The sequence below is a fragment of the Dama dama genome, chromosome 16, assembly GCF_033118175.1.
Source record: "Dama dama isolate Ldn47 chromosome 16, ASM3311817v1, whole genome shotgun sequence".
Taxonomy (NCBI): domain Eukaryota; kingdom Metazoa; phylum Chordata; class Mammalia; order Artiodactyla; family Cervidae; genus Dama; species Dama dama.
Window position 1 is genome coordinate 35,536,193 of NC_083696.1, and position 24,165 is coordinate 35,560,357.

At 40.6% G+C, this 24,165-nt stretch overlaps 1 protein-coding gene across 7 annotated transcripts in view; it reads left to right on the plus strand.

The window, feature by feature from the left end:
• Positions 1–10,973: 10,973 nt before the first annotated feature.
• UBAP2 (ubiquitin associated protein 2) overlaps positions 10,974–24,165 on the plus strand; it is a 111,989-nt gene continuing 98,797 nt past the window's right edge. Inside the window, exons 1-2 of one of the 7 annotated variants that reach the window (XM_061163806.1) lie at positions 11,255–11,329; positions 18,004–18,100. In XM_061163806.1, the coding sequence (XP_061019789.1) occupies positions 18,079–18,100 (22 nt within the window). In that variant the 5' untranslated portion in view covers positions 11,255–11,329; positions 18,004–18,078. Of the gene's footprint in view, positions 10,998–11,205; positions 11,330–17,057; positions 17,181–18,003; positions 18,120–24,165 lie in introns of those variants that run through there. The other 6 variants (XM_061163808.1, XM_061163807.1, XM_061163810.1 and 3 more) reach the window with 6 other exon arrangements.

A 24,165-nucleotide genomic window follows, 5' to 3' on the forward strand; every position in this document is an offset into this window, starting at 1 on the left:
TTGCATTAGCAGGCAGATTCCTTAACCCTAGTGCCACCTGGAAAGCCATGCCCCACCCCACCAAAATAAACAAACACAGCCCATATTTACATTCGTTTGATGTACTTTTATAGCCTTTCCTATCTGTAGCGTTCTTAGGTAGTTACATTCTCTTAGCAGGTTTTGGCTTTTTATACCTAGCTCTATACAGCCAGCATTTCCCCATGTTCTGGCACGTTCTTTGTAAATGTTATTTATAAAGGCTTCGTTGTGTGGGATCTCATAAGAATGCCATAATTTACTTACTCATTTCTCTACAGTCAGACATGTATTAATAAGATGTTTCCAATTTTTTGCTGTTATAAATAAAGCTGTGAGAAATGTTTTTTTGGCATAATAATTTTTCCATATTTTAAAATTATTTCCTTAAGGCAGGGTACCAGAATTGCTTTGGATGAAGCAATTTTAATACATTATGACTTTTGTAATGGTTTATGCCAGCATATATTTCTATTAGCCACATAAGAGAGTGCCTCTTTTACAAAACACTGATTAGCATTGGGTAACATCATTATTTTCACTATTATTAATTTGGTAGGCAAAATACATGTTATTGCTATGACTTATGACTTAAAAACTTGTAAGCAAGGCAAACATTTCCCTATGTTTTTTTGATTGGCTCTATTCCCTCTTTTAGAAATTGTTGACAACTTATGTACAGAAATTTCAGGGTTCTTTACATGAGCTTTTTATGGTAAGTATTATACATTCAAAATTTTGTTTCCCACCATCTATTGTTTATCTTTTAATTTTTTTTAATGTTACATAAAGAAGTTTTCTATTTAAGAGTAGTTTTCCTCTTAATTACTTTCTTTCTGCCTCTCCATGGCTTAAATATTTATTTGTTTCCTTTAAACTTTTCTATTTTTTAAAAATGACAGTTTTTGTTCACTAAACCAGGCTGGTTTTTTGACTAAACCAAATCAAGCCCAGCCTGATTTAGTGGAAAGAGCACAAGTCCTCTCCTCTCTGTTCTGTGAAATCTAAATACCTACCTTGAATATTTTAATTGGGATAAAAATAAGATGGACACATATAGCACTATGCCTGACATACATTAAAAGCTTACCCTTTTATCTTTAAACCATTTCCACACAGAGAGTGCAGTGTGACTCTGTCTTTCCCTCAGACTGGTAATAGATAGTATCACTACTTTTTAGATTATTATTATTTTTTTCTTGTTGGCTGCTCTGGGTCTTCATTACTTTGTATAGGCTTTCTCTGGTTGTGGTGTGTGGGCTTTTCTTTGTGGCTTTTGGCTTCTCTTGTGGTTCATGAGCTCTAGGGCACTTGGGCTTCAGTAGTTGTGGAGCAAGGGCTTAGTTGCTCCCCACAAACACATGAAATCTTCCCAGACCAGGGCTCAAACCTGAATCTCCTGTATCGGCAGGCAGATGTTTAACCACTGGGTCACTGGGGAAGCCCTCTCACTGTTTACTTTTAACTACTGTCTGCAAAGGCAGAATTTGTTTCATTAGTGGACAGCAAACATGCTCCTTTCACAACTGTGGATGTTTGTGAAGTCTAACTTAGACTAAGTTAAATTTTTTTGTTTCCCTGGGTCTTTTTCTGAAATATTTCCCTGCTACCTTAATCCTAAGAAGAATATGTATACTGAAACTGGGATTTCTCAGTTTGCTCAAATATTTTAGGCATAACAACTTTGAGAGTACGGAAGTAGAGTTATGATGAACTGTTTTATTTTATTTTTGGCTGCACGATACAGCATAGCATATGGGATCCTAGTTCCCTGACCAGGAATTGAACACAGGCCCTTGGCAGTGAGAGCATGAAGTCTTAACCACTGGACCGCCAGGGAATTCCCTGAACTATTTTATTACAGCAAATTAGTGTCTGTCTCTTCTACTTCAGCCTGGACTGTGGTTGGCACAGAGGATACATGCCATTCTACATTGAGGTCCATGCATTTTCAGCCACTAAAGGCAAATCTGTCTTGAACAAAAGAAAAAATTAACCTGGCAGAAAATAAACAATATTTTTGGATCTTAGTACTAACTTAGAACTTAGTACTAACATTAGTTCAGCTTACAATGTGCCAGAGAATGTTCTAAGTATTTGTATTAATTCAGTTTTTTCAACCTGCAGATCTAGATGCATTCATGGGTCAGGAAATCAATTTAGTGGGTTGTGACCAGCCTTTTTAAAAAATATACTTTGAAATAGTTTTAGATTTGAAGAGATTCGAAGATGGAAAAGAGAGTGTTTCTGTATACATTTTGTCTAGCTTCTTCGACAGAGAAGGAAATGGCAACCCACTCCAGTATTCTTGCCTAGAGAACTCCGTGGACAGAGGAGCCTGGTGGGCTGCTGTCCATGGGGTCGCACAGAGTTGGACACAACTGAAGCGACTTAGCATGCATGCATGCATTGGAGAAGGAAATGGGAGCCCACTCCAGTGTTCTCGCCTGGAGAATCCCAGAGACGGGGGAGCCTGGTGGGCTGCCGTCTATAGGGTTGCACAGAGTCAGACACCACTGAAGTGACTTAGCAGCAGCAGCAGCTTCTTTGAATGATAACATTTTATGTAATCCTGGTAAGAAATGAACAAAACCTTTCTAATTAAGCTACAGATTTTATTCCCATGTCCCCCCTTTTCCATTCATTTCCCTTTACTATCCCAGAATCCAGACCAGGATCCCATCCTACATACGGTTGTGATTAGTCTGTTCTGATCTGTATTAATTTCTCAGTGTTTCCTTGTTGTTTTTAAGTTTGACATATTTGTATAGTACTGGTATAATACTGGTCAGGTACTTTGTATATTGACACTCAGTTTGGGTTTGTCTGCTATTTTCTTATGATTACATTCAGATGATGGATTTTGGGAAAGAATGCCACGGAGGTGCACACGAATTCAACATGACTTTTAAAAAAATTTTTTGTAATTGAAGTTTTATTTTTATTTTTCTATTTTTATTTCTATTTTTTCAACATGACTTCTTACTGTGATGGAAACCTTGGCTACTTAGTTAAGGTGGTGTCTGTCATGTCTCTACAGTATAAAATTGTTCTTTTTTCTCATTCTATTCTTTATTTGTTCATTTCAGTTCAGTTCAGTCGCTCAGTCATGTCCAACTCTTCGCGACCCCATGAACCACAGCACACCAGGCCTCCCTGTCCATCACAAACTCCCGGAGTTTACTCAAACTCATGTCCATTGAGTCGGTAATGCCATCCAGCCATCTCATCCTCTGTCATACCCTTCTCCTCCTGCCCCCAATCCCTCCCAGCAGCAGGGTCTTTTCCAATGAGTCAACTCTTCGCATGAGGTGGCCAAAGTATTGGAGTTTCAGCTTTAGCATCAGTCCTTCCAATGAACACCCAGGACTTATCTCCTTCAGGATGGACTGGTTGGATCTCCATGCAGTCCAAGGGACTTTCAAGAGTCTTCTCCAACACCACAGTTCAAAAGCATCAATTTTTTGGCGCTCAGCTTTCTTCTCACTCCAACTCTCACATCCATACATGACCACTGGAAAAACCACAGCCTTGACTAGACGGACCTTTGTTGGCAAAGTAATGTTTCTGCTTTTTAATATGCTATCTAGGTTGGTCATAACTTTCCTTCCAAGGAATAAGTGTCTTTTAATTTCATGGCTGCAGTCACCATCTGCAGTGATTTTGGAGCCCAAAAAAATAAAGTCTGACACTGTTTCCACTGTCTCCCCATCTATTTCCCATGAGGTGATGGGACCAGATGCCATGACCTTTATTTGTTAGATATGAATTATTAAGCCCAGCTTACATTCAAGGGGTAAGAGAATTAAGCTCCACCTCCTGAAGGGAGGAGTATCAGAGAGCTTAAACAACCATAGTAATTAAAAACTATTTTGAGTGACAGACTTTGAGGCTATGTAAATATCTAGTTTCTCAAACTTTTGCTTATTTTTACTTTATTTTAAAATTTTTACTTTGCAGCCTCATGGCATGTGTGATCTTAGTTCTCCGACCAGAGACTGAACCTATGCCCTCTGCATTGAGAGCAGTGAGTCTTAGCCACTGGACCACCAGGGAAGTACCCCTGTCCATTTATTTTATTATTCATTGGTAAGACAATAATGCAGGAGACCCTGGTTTGATTTCTGGGTTGGGAAGATCTGCTGGAGAAGGGATAAACTACCCACTCCAATATTCTTGTTCTTCCCTGGTGTCTCAGCTGGCAAAGAAACCACTTGCAATGCGGGATACCTGGGTTCAATCCCTGGGTTGGGAAGATCCCCTGGAGAAGGAAACAGCTACCTACTCCAGTATTCTGGCCGGGAGAATTCCATGGACTATAGGGGTCACAAAGAGTCGGACACAACTGAGCGACTTTCAATTCATTTTTCATGATAATAATTATGTGAAATTTATAAAGGTGATTTTTTATTGCTCTCATTCCTTCCATGTGTATTAATTGGAATTCTTCTGTATGGAAGAGTTTTCTTTTCTCCCTATTTACTCTTCCATTTATTTATATCAGCATTTACTCCTGGATATTTATTTTATTCCTTGAAGTATAATCAAATACCATCATTATTTATTTTGCTGCTCAAATTGTTCCATTTTTGGTCATTGAATGCTCTTTCTACTTTTAAAAAACAGAAATAGAATAGAATGTCAGAGTTTAATATACTGTAATTTTGTAAAATGTTAACATTAAGGGATGCTAGATAAAGGGAATGAAACTCTGAGTACATAATTATAAGGATAGATACTGTTCTATAAAACTTATTTCAGTTTTATATGTATGGGTATATATTAATTCTGAAGATTCAGTGGTAAAGAATCTGCCTGCATTGCAGGAGGTGAAGGACACTCAGGTTCAATCCCTGGGTCAGGAAGATCCCCTGGAGAAGGAAATGGCAACCCACTCCAGTATCCCTGACTGAAAAATCTCACGGACAGAGGATCCTGGCAGGCTACAGTCCATGGGGTCACAAGAGTCAGACCTGACTGAGCACACACATTTCTCCTTATGGGTTGCAGTCCAAAAGAACTGAACCCTGCCTTCTTCCCAGACCCTTCTTTTCAGTCCAAGGAACTCTCAAGAGTCTTCTCCAACACCACAGTTCAAAAGCATCAATTCTTTGGTGCTCAGCTTTCTTTATAGTCCAACTCACGTCCATACATGACTACTGGAAAAACCATAGCTTTGACTAGGCGGACCTTTGTTGACAAAGGAATGTTTCTGCTGTGTTATATGCTGTCTAGGCTGGTCATAGCTTTTCTTCCAAGGAGCAAGCATCTTTTAATTTCATGGCTGCAATCACCATCTGCAGTGATTTTGGAGCCCCCCAAAATAAAATCAGCCACTGTTTCCACTGTTTCCCCATCTATTTGCCATGAAGTGATGGGACCAGATGCCATGATCTTCGTTTTCTGAATATTGAGCTTTAAGCCAACTTTTTCACTCTCCTCTTTCAACAAGAGGCTCTTTAGTTCTTCTTCACTTTCTGCCATAAGGGTGGTGTCATCTGCATATCTGAGGTTATTAATATTTCTCCCGGCAATCCTCCAGAGTGTTTTTGATCTCATTCATTGCATTATTCATTTCTAATTGACTCTTTTTTATTTCTTCTAGGTCTTTATTAAACATTTCTTGCATCTTTTCAATCTTTGTCTCCAGGCTATTTATCTGTAACTCCATTTTGTTTTCAAGATTTTGGATCATTTTTATTATCATTATTCTAAATTCTTTTTCAGGTAGATTCCCTATCTCCTCCTCTTTTGTTTGACTTGGTGGGCATTTTTCATGTTCCTTTACCTGTTGGGTATTTCTTTGCCTTTTCATCTTGTTTAGATTGCTGTGTTTGGAGTGGGCTTTCTGTATTCTGGAGGTCTGTGGTTCCTTTTTATTGCGGAGGTTTTAGCCAGTGGGTGGGTCTCCCGGCAATCTTGATTCCAGGTTGTGCTTCATCCAGCATGGCATTTTGCATGATGTACTCTGCACATAAGTTAAATAAGCAGTCATAGACAGTACATAAATGGATAAGCATGGCTGAGCTTCATCAGAACTTAATGAACACTGAAATTTGAATTTAAGTTCTGTGTGTTGTGAAATATTTATAATCCATTAAAAAATGTAAGAACAATTCTTAGCTAGTAAATTGTAGAAAACAGGAGGTGGGCTGGATTTGGCACATAAGCTGCAGTTTGCTGACCCTTGTTCTGAAATCCAGGCCTTCTTGGATTCCTCTAGAACTCAAGCTTTTACCACTGACTAGATAGGTACTGATGTAACCAAAGTTCTTCTTGATAATAATAGTGCCTTACAATTTTTATGGTCCAATTATTTTGGGGACTTTCTTATATGAACCTGACAATGCCTTATAAAGTTAGCAGAATTTAGCTGCTTTATACAGATGAAAGAATAAGTTTAAAAAGGACAATTTATCAATTAGTAGAGTTAGGAAGGAACTGGACTTTTCGAGAAATGAGACACAAGTGTTACCAAGGAGTTTTTTTTTTCCTAAATAAATCATTTTATTTATCTATTTATGGCTGTGCTGGGTCTTCATAGCTGTACATCAGCTTTTCTCTAGTTGCAGTGAGTGGAGGCTACTCTCTAGTTGTGGTGTGTGTGCTTCTCATTGCAGTGGTTTCTCTTGTGGAGCACAGTCTCCAGAGCTTGTGGGCTTCAGTAGCTGCTGTTCCCAGGCTCTAGAGCAAGGCTCAGTAGTTGGCACATGGGCTTAGTTACTTTGTGACATGTGGGATATTCCTGGACCAGGGATCGAACCCATATCTCCTGCATTGGCAGGTGGAAACTTTACCCCTGAGCCTCCAAGGAAGCCCCACCAAGGAGTCTTTTTGGCTATTCCACACAGGTCTCACACAGACTCATTCACACATTAGCTGTTTGTTTACTATTTTCAAAGGTCAGCGTGCCCACAGCTGGTTCTGGGCATAAACATACTTCAGAAACTGATGGTATATTCCAAATTGTCATTGTCACTGTACTAATTTTCAGCCAAACAAAACAACATATGGTCCTCCAGTTAATAACACATTCACACCTCTGGAGGAAAAATCATGAGAAGCCAAATTTTAATTCTAGCTTGTTGGTGACTTGGGAATTTCAGTGTATCTTTATGAATAGTAAGGCATGGAGCACTAATCTCTATCTGCCAAATGCAGATCTGCCGAAGGGACCAGAATGTCCCACATATGGGTCTGGTCACCATCTTCTCTGCATGATGTATATTTTTGCTTAAGATTCTTTTTAAGGTTCTATACAGACCATTCTTTCTGAGTTATCACATTCTTCATGCAGGGTATAATGCATTTGATTATGATCATTTATTTTACTGTAAGTGAATAATTAGATTTGAAGTGTGATTAGCTTTATCTAGATTGTGAAAATCCTTTATGAGCCTATATTTTACCATAAATGAGTAGATTAGACTTGAAAAGGGATTCATTTTATCTAGATTATGAAAATCCTTTGAAATTGATACACATGGATTCGACCTTCCTAAATGTGAGCTACCAGTTACTGATTTTTTTCTGAGATGGGCCTCATTTCAGAATGACTAATTTCACTCACCTACCTTAGGTACAGACTTAAAAACCCAGGCTTCTGAGAATTTCTCCAGTGTATTTTCTATCACATTAAAATGCTCTCACTTCAGTCCAGCCAAGAGCACTTAAACAAAAGCTAGTGAAAGGGGTGGTGATGTGAAATTAGTTTCAATTTCTCAGTCAGGCTGGGTAGAAAAAGGTGGTGGTGATATCCCTCAGGAGAGATTATTTTCAGAGGATAGTTCTATTGCATCCAGGTGGTAGGAACTATAATCAGAGCGGATTTAGGACTTTGATGCCCCTATTTTTCCCCCTTATTTTAAGTCTTATGTAGGACTTCTTCCTTGATAAACGATAATTTGGCAAAAGCACCCAGTGCAGTATGCCTGGAATAGAAAAACAGACATTTTAAAATATAACAACAAGAGAAAATTGAGGCCTGGAGAGGTAACATAGCTTGTACAAGCTAACACATGGTCTCTGGTTTCTCTTTTCTTAAAAGTTAATCTTCAATTAAAACCAGTATTTTCTCCATGTAGAAAATGAAAACATTACAGATTAGATTATAGTCTCTTTCGACTAGCACTCTCAGTCAGCTCTTCCCACTTCTCAGAGACAGATGTTATCAGGTTTGTCCACATCCTTTTGGAAGAGCTTTCTTGGGCTCTTTCCATTGTCTTTGCCTCTCCAGGGTGGTTTCGTCTTTGACTCTCCCACACATTTCTATACAGCAGAAATACAAAAAGGAGGAAGACTGAATCGCCCAGACACAACCTTAGCTCAGTGTCAAAAGAGAGATAAGACAGATCTACACATGAATGGTCATGATAATAAGTTCTGTTTGTTAAATGCACAGGCTGAGCATTCTTTGATCAATTCAGATGAATAACAAAGGCTTCCCTGGAACTGAGTGGGACAAGGTTTCAAGTGTTTTTCAAGTAATTTAATCTACAACTAAGAAAGGCAATGTCAAAGAATGCTCAAACTACCATACAATTGCACTCGTCTCACACGCTAGCAAAGTAATGTTCAAAATTCTCCAAGCCAGGCTTCAACAGTACTTGAACCGTGAACTTCCAGATGTTCAAGCTGGATTTAGAAAAGGCAGAGGAACCAGAGATCAAATTGCCAACATCCGCTGGATCATCAAAAAAGCAAAGGAGTTCCAGAAAAACATCTGCTTTACTGTCTATGCCAAAGTCTTTGACTGTGTGGATCACAACAAACTGCGGAAAAATTTTCAAGAGATCGGAATGCCAAACCACCTTACCTGCCTCCTGAGAAATCTGTATGCACATCAAGAAGCAACAGGACATGGAACAACGGACTGGTTCCAAATCGGGAAAGGAGTATGTCAAGGCTGTATATTGTCACCCTGCTTATTTAACTTATATGCAGAGTGCATCATGAGAAATGCTGGACTGGATGAAGCATAAGCTGGAATCAAGATTGCCAGGAGAAATATCAATAACCTCAGATATGCAGATGATACCACCCTTATGGCAGGAAGTAAAGAGGAACTAAAAAGCCTCTTGATGAATGTGAAAGAAGAGAGTGAAAAACCTGGCTTAAAAGTCAACATTCAAAAAACTAAGATCTTGGTCCCATCACTTCATGGCAAATAGATGGGGAAACAGTGGAAACAGCGACAGGTTTTATTTTGGGGGGCTCCAAAATCACTGCAGATGGTGACTGCAGCCATGAAATTAAAAGATGCTTGCTCCTTGGAAGAAAAGCTATGACCAACCTAGACAGCATATTAAAAAGCAGAGACATTACTTTGCCAACAAAGGTCTGTCTAGTCAAAGCTATGATTTTTCCAGTAGTCATGTATGGACGTGAGTTGGACTATAAAGAAAGCTGAGCACCAAAGAATTGATGCTTTTGAACTGTGGTGTGTTGGAGAAGACTGGAGAGTCCTTTGGACTGCAAGGAGAGCCAACCAGTCCATCCTAAAGGAAATCAGTCCTGAATATTCATTGGAAGGACTGATGCTTAAGCTGAAACTCCACTACTTTGGCCACCTGATGTGAAGAACTGACTCACTGGAAAAGACCCTGATGCTGGGCAAGATTGAAAGCAGGAGGAGAAGGGAAGAACAGAGGATGAGATGGTTGGATGGCATCACTGACTCAATGGACATCAGTTTGAGTAAGCGCCGGGAGTTGGTGATGGACAGGGAAGCCTGGTGTGCTGCAGTCCATGGGGTTGCAAAGAGTCGAACACGAATGAACAACTGAACTGAACTGAGTCTATTAGTAATTAGCAAGTTAGTAAGCAGCATAGTATCCTACGCAAATATCACTATATGCTTAACTCCCTTTTCACCTTTATTAAACCTGTTGTTTCCAAAGGGTATATACAAGGTGTGAATATGATTACTAATATTTATTAAGGGATTGCGTGCATGCTAAATCGCTTCAGTCCTGTCCGGCTCTTACTACTCTGTGCCAAAGTGGTACTTCACATAATCTCATTTAATTTCACAAGCAGGTGAAATGTTGTCACAAAGTAATGCTCGAATTGCGGCGAGGCCTGCTGGGCTCCAAACTCCGTGCGTCTAACCAGTTTCGGATATGCCTGTGAGGATCCAATAGGCCAGTAAAAGAGAAAAGACTAAAAAACACTGTGCCGTAATTATGACCCACTATTCTTTACACTTAATTCTTGGAGTTAAAACAGGTGAGGTCATTTTGAGAGGCAGGTTATTCATTGTTTGGAGATAGAAAACTTGGATTTGGGCCAGTTCAGCTGGGAAACTGAATTCTTGCTTTACGCTTAAAACCGGGACAATTCCTGCCTCAAAGGGTTGATTCTATGACTTAATAAAAGAAGTTGTATGACGTCCGACAAGAGTAGGCTTTTCAACAAACTGTAGTCTTTTCAGGCTGAAGAGGCTTGGGAATGCAGAATTCAAGCCCTCATTGAACAGGGCAGAAGCTGCGAGGTCCGCCCGCCCCGTGGAGGTGCTTCCTGAATCCCGCCGGGCTCAGCGGCTACCTTGGCGAGCCGTTGGCATTTTCCCGCGCAGGGGGCGGGGCGGAGCGCGAGCCCGGGAACGTGGTCGCAGAACCCCACGCCTCGCCGGAACTACATCTCCCAGGAGGAGGGACGCTCAGCCACCTGGCAGGCGGCGCCCACTGTTATTAGTCTCAGGTGATAGCCCTGTCCACTTTCCGCCTCGGCCTTCCCTCGGACCGAAGTCACAGGCGCACCATCTAACGAACCCAGGAAGGAAAGGATGTGGTGGTGGGTGCCTGCTGTTTGGGAATCGCAGTCCCCTCGCATAAGGTTTGGGAGCCTGGGTTTGTCTTGAGTGGTCGGACCACACCACGTGATGACGGAAAGGCGGCCGTAGGCAGGGGAGCGACCTGAGGTGCCTTGTGAGGTCATCACACAGCGACGACGAGCTGTTCTTGGGCATCCCGGACGCGGTGGGTAGTACGTCTCTGAGAACTCCGAGTTCGAGAAACTCCATAAAATCTCCCTCGTTGACTCCATCTGCGTGCCTTTCCCTGACCCGCAGCTGTTGGCCTCTCGGGGTGGGAGTTGGGGTGGTGGCTACAGGAAACAACGCGCTCTGTAGGCGGGCTGATGAGCCGCGCGGCTAGCTACGTGTGTTGGCTCCTCCTTCGGCCGTGACGCGGGGTCACGTGACGGGCCGGGCCGACTCTGCCGCCGCCGCCGCTTTGTAAGAGGCACATTGGCAGGTAGCGAGCGGCGGCGGCGGCGGCGGCGGGTCCCGAGTCCAGCGAGAGCGGCAGCGGTAATTGGCACCTTCTCTCTCTCCTTCCCCGTTCCATCTCCTTGAGCGCTACAGCTTGCGCTTAGTAGACCTGGGTTCAGCTCTTCTTTCCCCCAGAGCCCTTTCTACTGCCCCAGCGTCCACCCTGAGGTTGGGCCGGGCTACGCTCGCCGGCTTCGTGCGTCCTCAGTTCGCCCAGGCCTGGGTGCTGTCTTTCCTCTCCGCCGCTGTTTGTCCGGCGCTCCTTTCTGCCTACCCCTTCCTAGTCAGCCCAGCCCCACCCAGCCCCAGGGGGCGCCTACCCCTCCCCCCTTCGGGTTTCTGTCCTGGAGGGTGTGGTTTTCTCACACCGTTGTCCCTTCCTGCCTGTCCGCTCGAGCTCCCGCGCCACGCTGTCGCTGACCACCTTTCCGCGTTCACGCCTGTCGCTAGTCCTGGAACTGGACATCTCAAGAGCCCAACTTCTGCACACACTCGGCTTTCTCGGCAGCCCGGAGGCATAGTTCAGTTTTACTTCTCCTCCTCACTCTGGAAGGCTTTGGTGCCAGACTCTGGGGATTCAGTTTTCCTCCTCGGTCCTAGTTCCTGTGGGCTGGCTGTGTCACAGTTGTGCTTTACTGTAGGTTTGAGAGGAGGTTTGTAAACTTAAAGCGCTCTCTTTTATTTTATTCTAAATGTTATTCTCTTCCTTGGTGCATTGCATCTCAGTTTTCTTTGCCGCTGAATCACTTTTCCCACTCGGCATTCCCACCTTTTCCCCTGGGTTTTCAATCTAATTAGTTGTCCAGGTATCTCAGGTACCATCACTGTTCTCACCACTCTGGTCTCTTCCTTGTTATCTCTAGGAGTTAGTTGATTCCATCATCATTCCTGTTATTTCCTGTTTGACCTAATCCTGTAGTTTACTTCCACCTCTGTTGGATATTGTTTCTGCGTGTATTCAAGGTGTCTCCGTTAGTATTTAGGCTTACTGTGTTCTGCCCTTGCGTGCAGAACAATTGAGAACTTTTAAAGGTACCTAAAGATCATCTTTTATTTGAAGGGCATATAATTCACTTTTTGAGTGAACCCAATTGCTTTATATTTTCTCTTTGATTATGATGGTACTTTTAAAATCAAACGTGTGTCAGTAGTTAGTGTGTTCCTCACTTTTCCGCTATGCATTCATAATTTTTAGTTGTAGTTTAGTTTGTCTAATAAAAGTGGAAGGAAGGTGAGTGTAATCCTAAGGATTGGGTGACTCTTGGGGTGGGATGTCTGTCTGTCTCAGGAAAGGGAATGAATTTGCTGGAGATGAAGGGTCTTCCCGTACCCCAGCATCTCTTACTTGCAGAGCCCTTGGTTAAGACTGCCCTCTCATTGCGGTGGCACCTTCACTTATCGAGGCAAAAGTGATTAGTTTCTCCTACACTACTTTTGTGCTTGCTTCTAGTGTGTTCCTCCTGAGTTTGTCTCCTTAAGGCTAGTTGGCATGTGTGGTGAGATTTTTTTCCCTCCACTCCTGTCCTCCTTGTTTCCCACAGCTCTGATTTCCTCCGTCTGCTTCCTTGTTTCTGACCTTCAGTAGTTAAGAAAACGACTGAAAGAAGGGAGGTTTTTGTTATGATTGAAATATTTGACTGGAAGTGGTGGCATGGGAATGAGGCCATGGGAAAGGCTTGTGGTAATTGCCCCTGCTGCCTGTTTCCTGCCGCTCTGGTTTCCTCTGGCCTCTCTCTCTATACGTGGGCTGGACCAGCAGTCTCAGAGAGCCGCTGCCTTTAGAGCTGGGCTAGAACAACGGTCACTCCTCTGCTTCCCTTTCCCGGTAACCGGTCAGCCTGTGCAGTGCTCACCAGTGGTGTCTCTTGGTATTAGCCTGGGTGACTTTTATTGTTTGGTGAGACGTGGTAGGAGAACCAGGAGGAGAATGGGTTTATTTCAGTATTTGTGTTTTGACAGAAACTGGTTGCTATCTCTGCTCCCATGAATATAAACTGCATATAGAGAGTATAAACCTGTCTTGAAGGTTTGAACTGGTCTGAAGAGAAGCCTTTACTTTTGAAGTGTTGACTCCCCAGTCCTCCTTAAAAATGGAAACTTACTCTTATGCTTTTGTTGCTGTCATAAGAAACTTTTTGGGGTGTGTGTGTAAGTGCATTTTAAAGGATTAGTGCCTGCTCAGAAGAAGCGGTCTGCACGGATTCACAGATTGTGAAGTTCCCTTTGCTTTTATTATTTTTTTAAATTTATTTTATTTATTTGGTTTGGATGGGCCTCTGTTGCTGCATGAGAGCTTCTCTAGTTGGGGTGAATGGTGGCTTTTCGTTGTGGAGCACAGGCTCTAGGGAGCACAGGCTTTGATAGTACTGGCACACAGGCTTTGTTGCCCTGTGGCATGCAGGATCAAACCTGATCCAGTGATCACACTTGTGTCCCCTGCATTGACAGATTCTTAACCACTGGCCAATAGGAAAGTCCTCCTTTGATTTTAAACAAATCTATCTTTTATTTCTTCTTGTGAGGCAGCTATAAGTCAGCAGTGATCAGTTAGCCCTTAGTTGTTAACTTGAGTATATGCAGTGTCCTTTAAAAGCTAAGTAGTATGGCACTGGTGGTGTTGACTAGTGAGAAGGTGGATCTCTGACAGAGCTTAGAAACCGTTGTTTTCTCTTTTTTCTTTTCCCCAAAAGGAGAGTGGGAATATAACTTGAAGTAAGGTGAAGAGAGGGAATATCACCTTATAAACCTGTGGTAGGTTTTGAAATATTTTTGACCCAATTATTGAGAGTCCCTTGGACTGCAGGGAGATCCAGCCCGTCAATTTTAAAGGAAATTAGTCCTGAATATTCATTGGAAGGACTGATGCTGAAGCTCAAGCTCCAATACTTCGGCCACCTGATTCGAAGAACTGATTCATTGGAAAAGACCCTGATGCCGGGCAAGATTGAAGGCGGGAGGAGAAGGGGACAACAGAGGGTGAGATGGTTGGATGGCATCACTGACTCGATGGACATGAGTTTGAGCAAGCTCTGGGAGTTGGTGATGGACAGGGAAGCCTGGTGTGCTGCAGTCCATGGGGTCGCAGAGTTGGACAGGGCTGAGTAACTAAACTGAACTGACCAAGTGGACTTCTTTCTTTTTTCTTTAAGTCCAGGAACCAAATTAGTTGGTTTTGTTTTGACAATTATAATGTCAACTATGTATGCTGAAATTTCCTACTTTTAAAAAACTTTTATTGTTTTGGCCACATTGAGTGGCGCGTGGGATTTTAAGTTTCCCCACCAGGGATTGAACCCGTGCCCCTACGTGGAAGTGCAGAGTCTTAATCATTGGCCTGTCAGGGAAGTCCCCCTCCTACTCTCTGTTTGTTTTCTTGACAGTGTTTCTCTCAAAGATGCTTGTTCTGTACTTTTTAAAGAAAGTAAGTTATTTTAGTTCTGAAATTTCTTGGCCTAGGTTTTGAAGAACAGGCTTGTGAAATTCTGGCTGACATAGCATGTGTATTATAGTGTGTTTCAGTTTTCAGAAAACTCATTTTCATACTGGAGTTGTGAGCTCAATTAAATTGAAACCCAGTTCACTGTTTGGAATTAATTTATGAAATGAGGCTTGGACCACGGAGTAGGTATTTCATTTAAGACTAGGCAATGCTCTACTTTTAAAGGTGTTGCTTGTTTTTTTTTCATTTGGAACTCTAAAAATAATAGAATGTATGTTGATTAGATTAAACTTTGGTTATTCTCAAGGATTTGTAGAGGAGAGAATTTTATTTGGATTTAGACTTGTTGCTATACCTTCATTTTTTTTGTTATTAACTTTTTATGTAAGTTGTCACATAGGAGCCTACTCATGTAAAGTTATGCTCTACATACATAATCCACTAATACTTTATTTATTTGTCCACATCATGATATCTGGGGTGTTAGTTCCCTGACCAGGGTCCAAACCCATGCCTTCTGCAGTGGAATTGTGGAGACCTAACCACTGGAGAAGGAAATGGCAACCCACTCCAGTGTTCTTGCCTGGAGAATCCCAGGGGCGGCGGAGCCTGGTGGGCTGCGGTCTACGGGGTTGCACAGAGTCGGACACGACTGAAGCGACTTAGCAGTAGCAGCAGCAGCAACCACTGGACTGCCAGGGAGTTCCCCCAATACTTTAATGCTTTGCTCTTTACTCAAAAATTTTTACATGTTGCAAAAGAAAGAAAAGAAAGAGACGTTGCCTGGTTGTATCCGACTCTTTGCGAACCCATGGACTGTAGCTGACCAGGCTCCTCCGTTCATGGCATTTTCCAGACAAGAATACTGGAATGGGTTGCCATGTCTCAGTCTTCTCCTCAAGTCAGTTCTAGGTATACCTATGGAGACTTTTAGAAGCTCAGCGTTCCTTCTTGCTATTAATGTCTTTCTCCCTCTTTGCCTTCTTGAATTCTTTGCATTCCTGTCCTCCTTCTGTTTTCCTCTTCTTTCTCTCTTTCCCTTGTTTTCTCTCTTTCTTTTTTGCCTTCTGTTCCTTCAGCCACATGCAAAAATACTCCACACGCAAGTTTCAGCTGAGGAGCTTGTATTCCTTCTGCCTCTGTTTGCCACCATGACATTGCTGCTTCCTAAGCAAGCAGATGAAAACCTGAAATATCTTTGCAGTCTCACGGGCCTGGGGGAGGTGTATAGTGCTGTCTGTATTGTACATGTCTACTCAGCTGGAATGTGTGCTCTTTGGAAGGTGAGATTTTTCATTTGATAATAATGTTGTCAGATCATAAACAAGAGAATAAGTGGGTTTAAAAAATACAAATTTAACTGAAATAAGGTCTAGGGAAAAAGTAACTGTCTTTAGGATTTATTGACAAGCCTAACTTGTTTCCTAGACCAAACCAGTTCTTCCCCCTCTTTTTTCAAGTTAATTTACAAATTTCCATTTTAAGATTGGTTTTTGGGTCAGGCTGGCTGGGACTGTTTTACGTAAGAAAATGCATTTTAGAAAATTTGGAAAAAAAAAAAAAGCGACTTATCTTGGTTTAACATTTTAGTATAAATCTTTTTTCTTTTTTCCCTAGATAAAGTGTACACTTTAAAAAGAATGAGATCATACCTTGCATACTTTTTTTTTTTTTGAAAAATGTAAACTACATGCCAAAGGAGGTGTATGAAGTAGAAAAAAACGTGGAGTTTTCAAAACCAGAAATAAAATGACCAACCAAGAAATGGAACATTAATGCCACCTTAAACTCCCTTGTGTATTCCATCTCCTAAGTTACTTTTTCCCCGGGGTGTTACCATTACCCTATATTTTGGTCTTAGTATTTTTTAGAATAATTTTTACTCAATATGTATCCATAAATAATATATAGTTTAGTATTGCCCATTTTCAATCTTGATCTAGATGGGATTGTGTGATTCTCCGGATACTTTACATGTTTTACTTTCATCCATATTGATTCTTCTCCATCATTTTCAGTAGTATGTTACTTTATTGTAAGGATATGGTGCACCTTATTTTATTGTGATGAATGTTTGTCTCATTTCCAGTTTTTTTTTTTTTTTTTTATGATTACAAATTGTACTCATTCTCCTTGTGAACATTTGCACCCCACCTCTTAAACAAGTAAACTAGTTTGCTGAAATTGTATGACTGAGAGTGGAATTTTGGGGTTGTGTGTAGGGTATGTGTAACTTTACCAGGTAATCCCAAATTATTAGCATTGTTTTGGTCGCTAAGTCGTGTCTCTGACCCTTTGCAACCCCATGGACTGTGGCCCCTCAGGCTGCTCTGTCCTTGGGATTTCTGAAGCAGGAATACTGGAGTGAGTTGCCATTTCCTTATCCAGGGATCTTTCCAACCCAGGGATCGACTCTCCTGCATTGCAGGTGGATTCTGTTTTTTTTTTAAGGTAAATTAAAAAAAATTTTTTTTAATTTATTCATTTTTGACTGTGCTTGGTCTTTATTGCTCTGCATGAGCTTTCTCTGGTGTGGTGTGTGGGCTTTTCATTGCAGTGGCTTCTCTTGTGGAGCATGGGCTCTAGGGCTTTTGGGTTTTAGTACTTGTGGCACTTGGGCTAAGTAGTTGCAGTTACTGGGCTCTAGAACACAGGCTCCAGTAGTTGTGGCACATGGGCCTAGTTGCTCCATGGCATATGGGATCTTCCTGGATCAGGGATCGAACCTGTGTCTCCTGCATCTCTTTACCACTGAGCCACCTGGGAAGCCCATAGTATTGTAAGTCATTCTTAAGTAGGCTCCTCATTTGAACCACTGTGTGCTGTGCTTAGTCACTCAGTCCAGCTCTTTGCGACTCCATGGACTGTAGCCCCCAGACTCCTCTGTCCATGGGATTCTCCAGACAGGAGTACTGGAGTGGGTTGCTATACCCTCCTCCAGGGGATCTTCCCAACCCAGGGATCGAACCCAGGTCTCCTCCCACATTGCAGGCGGATTATTTACCATCTGAGCCACCATTTGAACCACAGAACATAGAAAGTGACTATTTTCTCAGTTTTCTTGAGGATTTTACATAGCTAGTCTCATTCTAGATACCTACAGGAAAATTTAATTTGTACATACAATGGATATGTTTGACATTGGAGCTTGATTCTTAAAGACTGAATTGGTGAGAGCTCCACATTCTTGCTAACATTTGGTATTGCTTTAATTTTTTGTTTTAGCCAATTCTAGTGGGATGTTTTAGATAGATCTTTTTTTTTTTTTTTTTAGATAGATCTTTTATGAACAACACACAGCTGGATTTTGTTATTACAACCTGCCAACTTCTCTTTTAAAAACTGGAGCATGGAGACCATTCATATTTATGGTAATTATGGATGTTTCAGGTATATTTCTGCCATATGATCCTATACTTGTCTTGTCTTTATTGTTTTTCTGTCCTCTTTGCAGTTTTAATTCTTCTTTTTTTTCCGTTTGGCTTCCTCCAATTTAAAGACATTTTCCAAATCTATAAAAGCTGAATGAGTATAATGTATACCTTTGAACTAGAGTTACTACTTAATATTCACATTGACTTTTTTCTATATATACTCCATGCTTTATCTTTTGAGTCTAAATGATTTGAAAGTAAAATGCAAATATTTTGACATTTATGCCTAAATGTTTCCTTAGGAAGTGTTTCTTCACAGTAAAAACTTCTCATAAGTAGGCACAATAACAGCTTTACACCTAGGAAAGCGAATGCTTATTTAAAATATAATGTATAAAGTCAATAAAATTTGACATCCACATTCAGATTTTCCCACTGTTCACAAAGAATCCTTTATAACCTCCTTATTCAATCAGGGTTTCTGTTTCTTTTTACCTTATTTAGTTATTGTCACTGAAGTACACTACTGACTAATCATTTCTTAAGTGATTATTTTCTCAATTATTTATCAGATGTAACTGCCAGTCAGAAAATCATCTGATAAGCAAGAGTTAACTATCGCTGTTACTTGTTCAGTCGCTAAGTCCTGTCTGACCCTTTGTGACTGCAGCACGCCAGGATTCTCTGTCCTTCACTATGTCCCTGAGTTTGCTCAAACTCGTGTCCATTGAGTCAGTGATACCTTAATCCAACCATCTTATCTTCTAGTGCCCCTTTCTTTTGCTGTCAGTTTTTCCCAGCATCACTGTCTTTTCCAGTGAGTCAGCTCTTTGCATCAGATGGCTAAAGTATTGGAGCTTCAGCATCAGTCCTTCCAGTGAATATTCATTCAGGGTTGATTTCCTTTAGGACTGACTGGTTTGATCTTGCAGCCCAAGGGACTCGAAAGTCTTCTCCAGCACCACAGTTCGAAAACATTGATTGTTCAGTGCTCAGCCTTCTTAATGGTTCAACTCTGACGTCCATACATGACTATTGGAAAAACCATATCTTTGATGCTGTTACTTAGTTAAGATAATTCTTGTAAATGTTAAGTAAATTTCACTTTATTGTAGGATAAATATAACTTTCTTGGATTCTTAGAAGGCTCAAAGTGTATCCTGTTACTCCTTTGCCCACCCCAAATTTTGAAACACTGATCGAAGTTCCCTTTTTAATGTGTGAGAATGAAGCCAAACTCTTATATTTATAAAAACTTTTAGATAGTATATTCTCATGACAAGTCTCTGGAATGCTTAGAATGTAGGTTAATCCAGATTAGGCCTGAATAACAGTTTTTTGATGTTACTGGTATATGCTACTATACAGGTGTTCACTTGAATAAATGTTTACTGCTGCTACTTGTTGGCAGTTGTTAGATGCTAGGGATGTAGGTGAATAATGCACTGTCCCTGTGGGAAGACAGACAGTGCAGTTAGGAATCAGGATGCTGTGGAGGGTGATAGAACACACTGTCAGTTGATTCCAGTATTGGCCAAGGCTTCCTTGAAGTATTAGGAGTCTGAGCCTTACTTCTCCTGGGTTCTCCCCAGATTCCTGAAGTTACAATTGTTTCTTTTGTTAAAACATTTTGAATTTCATCATAATGAAGTTTTATTGGAATTTGGTGTTATTTGGGTTACCATGTTATTGTATCATTTGTTTGGCCTTGACTTGGTAGTTTATTTGTAGCCACTAGTAAAAGAGAAAGTTATTCTTAATGTAAGTTGGTAGTTTTCAACATTTTTTTGGGTAAGTGTTTTATTGGAACTTACTTGGATGTTTCAACACTTCTCCTCCAATCAAGATCTCATTTTATTTTGAAGAGAAATTTCCTGTAATATCAGTTACTTGTTGAAATGCTGCTTTGAATTGTTGAAGATCAGATGACCTCTTAAAAAAATTCTTAGCTTAGGTACTTCACCTTATTTAGTATCTTCTTAATTCCTTGTGATTGGGAGTGCTAAGGTAATGGTGGAAAAAATACCCCTGTGCAGAACATTCCAGGTAGTGGTAACAGGAATAAAATTCTTGTTAGCTAAAGTAGGCCATTTACTATTTTAACCAAAGAACTTTCAACTTTCATTTTTTTAAAGGCAGTTTGAGCTGTTTAATTGTTCTAATGCTTATCTCATGTTGCCAAAAGATCCCAGCTGTAATGGGATGTAGCTGGCATACCCTGAACCAATGTATATACTCTGGTCTAGACATCTGTGGGACAAAGAAATGACCAGGGTCACGAAGGGTCACGAAGGGTTTCGTTGTGGTGACATTTGGCCTGTAGTGATAGTTGTACAGCGTCATGAATACTAAAAATCACTGAATTGTACACTTAAGAAGGGTGGATTATACAATACCCATTATACCTCAGTAAAGTTATTTAAATTGTTTGAATAAATCGACAATATTTTGAAACAGAATTAACCAAAAAAAGTGGTCAATGTACTTTAATATCCTATAGGTGCTACCAGTTATGATCTAGTTTAACAATATGAGGTACATTATCTTGTGTGGTACTCCTTACAGACTTGAGAAAGAGTAAAATTCTCAAGGTTACTTAATCTAGTAATTTGTGTGACTTCCAAGCCTGTACCCCTAATCATAATACTATACTACTTTATCTGTCTGAAATACTTCTGTCAGGAATACAGCCAAGTGCTAGCTGATAAGTCAGACAATGTCCACATTTGTGGTACGTAAGGCTGGGGTTTTGTAATGGCCGGGGAATGAGGAATGGATAGATGCAGGTGGGGCCTGTGAACTGTACCTAGTTCCTCTAGACCCATTTCACTTTATCTGCTTTATGTGTTAGAATTTAGTCACTGGTTTGGTTGGACTTGGTTTCTGTGGTTTAAAAACAAAGCAACACACTTGCCTTTGCTTTAGTTTTTCATTCTGATTTTACTAGCTGTTCTCATCAGCGTGGTGAGCTGGTCTGTAAGCTCTCTGCCAGTTTGGGTGCATCCTTTGAGGAAGGCGAGGCACACAGCACTGAGAAGCGGCAGTTGATAGCACACTAGCAGTTCTAAGAATGACAGGGAGGCTGTAAAATTACACTTCAGAACTCAAGCTGCTCTCAAGTAGAGCTGGTTACTATATTGTTAAGTAACACTAAAATAATCATAATTATTATGGACATCAAGTAAAGACTAATCGCTGTTTACATTGAAGGACAGAAAAAGAGAAAATGGAGATATGTTCAGTATGCTGTTGAGAAATTGTCTTATGAAGGGTTGATGCAAAAAGCAAAATAGAAACTTCCGTGGTGGTCCAGTGGCTAAGACTCCATGCTCCCAATTCAGGGGGCCTGGGTTTGATCCCTGGTCAGGGAACTAGATCCCACATGCCGCAACTAAGATCTGGTGCAGCCAAAACAAAACAAAACCAGGTGCAGTTTGGAAGAATGACAAGGCCGATTTGATCAAAGCGTAGGGATCAGAACAGAATAAAGACCTTGTATTTGTGATGATTGATGGTCTGTGAACAGAAGTTAATGAAGTTTGTTGTCGTTTAGTTGCTCAGTTGTGTCCTCCTCTTTGTGGCCCCATGGACTGTAGCTGGCCATGCTCCTCTGTCCCTGGGATTTCCCTGGCAAGAATAGTGGAGTGCTTTGCCATTTCCTCCTCCAGGGGTTCTTCCTATGGGCAGGTGGATTCTTTACTGCTGAGCCACCAGGGAAACCCAAGTGACATTGTTGTTTGATAGAGTTTAGCAGTATTCTGAAAGATTAAACATTTTGATCCACTTTGGCATTAGTTTCATAATTAAGATAGTTCAGACAGGTAAATAGGGGTATGTCATTTCAGTGAAGTAGAGAAGAGGCAATTACTGATATTCCAGTTGATAAAGATGCCTTAGAACTGCTTAGAACCTTAGAGACTTTAAGTATAAACAATAACCCTTAATCAGGTTCCTGTTGTAAGTTGATGGCAGAGAATGTAAAGAAAGGCATAGATTTAAGGCCTTAAATCTTAAATTGGTATAGGAGGGAGTGGTTCATTAAAAGAATGGCTTAACGGTTTTGAGCTCTGGAACACTTGGAAAAATGCTGTTGGCTACTTGGAAAATTTTGGAAATCTTCAAGTAAGGTCGTTTTGGATGAACTCCATTATAGGTGTAACTGTCTAATAGGCAGTTACTTGGAGGTTGAATCTCTGGAGAGACAGTCTTTAGCTTTTGCTTTGAAGTTGAAAGTAATAATTGATGCCAGTAGGGCATAACATTTCTGTGGGAAGGGAGAATGTGCTTAAGAATTGAACAATATTCTTTCAGAGGTGGGAGAAAGATGTGATGCTGCTTAGCATTTGAAAAGCTGAGAGAACTAAGATGGTGTATTATCCGAGAAACCAAGAGAAAAAGTTACACAATGTGTCACATGCCAGAGATAGGTGAAAGAATGATGAGAACAAGAGAGGTTTGACAATCACTAGGAGTCAGTGATGACTTGGGGGAGTAGTCTCTTTCCTTTTGTTGGAGTGTTAAGGTGGTGGAAACCAGATTGAAAGTCAAGGAGATGTTTGGTGAGGAAATGGAGGCAGTGAGTGTATTCTTTTTGAGAAAAATAGCTTATGTAGTCACTGCTTGCAAGATAGAACATGCAGTTTCTAGGAGGACTGAGAAGGTAATTTTTCTAAGCCATTGTTTTTAAAAATCTGGATGTAGAGAATAGTTGAACAGGTTTTTGTGCACATTCTTGTGAGAACTAAAAGAATATGAAATATTTTCTCAGTGTAGCTGTTGGAGATTTCCTCACTAAGGAATTTTCTATTTGGTTTGAATGAAAACTGAGCCTGGTACATAAGTGACAGGTGTGTTAACATTTACATGGATTGCGTGACTGTTTTGGTAGGTACATTCTTCAGGTAACTGACATTTTTTAAAAAGTTGCTTTTGGCATGAGCGAAACAATAATAAAGATGCCGTTAGAATAAAACAAATGTGCTTTAAAGAAAGGGAAAAAAGTCAAGCAGTTCAGGGCTGTGTATCCTGAGGTATATGAGGAAAGTTGAAGAAAAGCTGTGGGTATGAAGTACTTAAAAATTAGTGTTTATATTTTTGCCTTATGATAGAGCTATTTTCAAATAGCTTAACAATGAATATACTGAACCTTTTAAATCAATTGGGAAATGTTTATGTATTTGTAACAGTTGAGTGTCAAATGTTTAAATGATTTGTGAAAAATGAGAGTAACTTGAAATATTTTGTTATGTTTTCAGTAATAATTGAAGATTTGTAATGTAATATAGATTTGTAATGTAATATTGTAAATCAGCTAACATTCAACTAAAAAATAAAAAGAACTGAAGATTTGTAGTTTTGTCTGTTGAGGAAGTATAGTTGGGATTTAATCACTTTCAGCAGTAATATCCAATTTACTGTATATTATTCAGTTTACTGTATGAGAGTGGTTAGCAGAGATGCCACTTTGCCCAAAAACCAAAACAATAAATTAATGTGAGATAATGGGTTAAAACTTTTTAAGTGATTGTGGGTTAAACTGGGTAATATTTTGAGTGCTGTTGAATAGGGATATTTCCTGAAGTTCTTTTCATATCTTGAGGAGTTTGGAGATTTTCCTGTGTTGGGTATTGTTATGGGTTTTCTGTTCTCGAAAATAAGAGGCAAGAATTAAACTGGCATTACAGCTTAAGATAATGTTTTGGCTTAGCGTTATCTTTGTAACTGGTTCTGGTCAATATGACTTGACTAAAAGATTTGGTGTATCGAACTTGTATCCCCAAGAATGGTGAGGTAGGTTAGTCTACCCTTTCTCAATGGGTCTCAGGAAGAGAAAATAACCCAAAGGAAGAAGGTGACTTTTCCTTGCTTATCCTCTTCACTATAAAGGCCTTGGGCATGAACAGCTAGTGAGAAGTTCATCTTTCTCCAGTGGAGGGTGGTGGCAAAATGGGAGTGTGGGTGTGAAGGCAAAAAATTTACGAAAATGTGTCTCAGTCTTCATCACAGACTAAGACTACTCTTGGCATTATGTCTGTTGTGTTCCAATGGCTCTGAGACTTCAC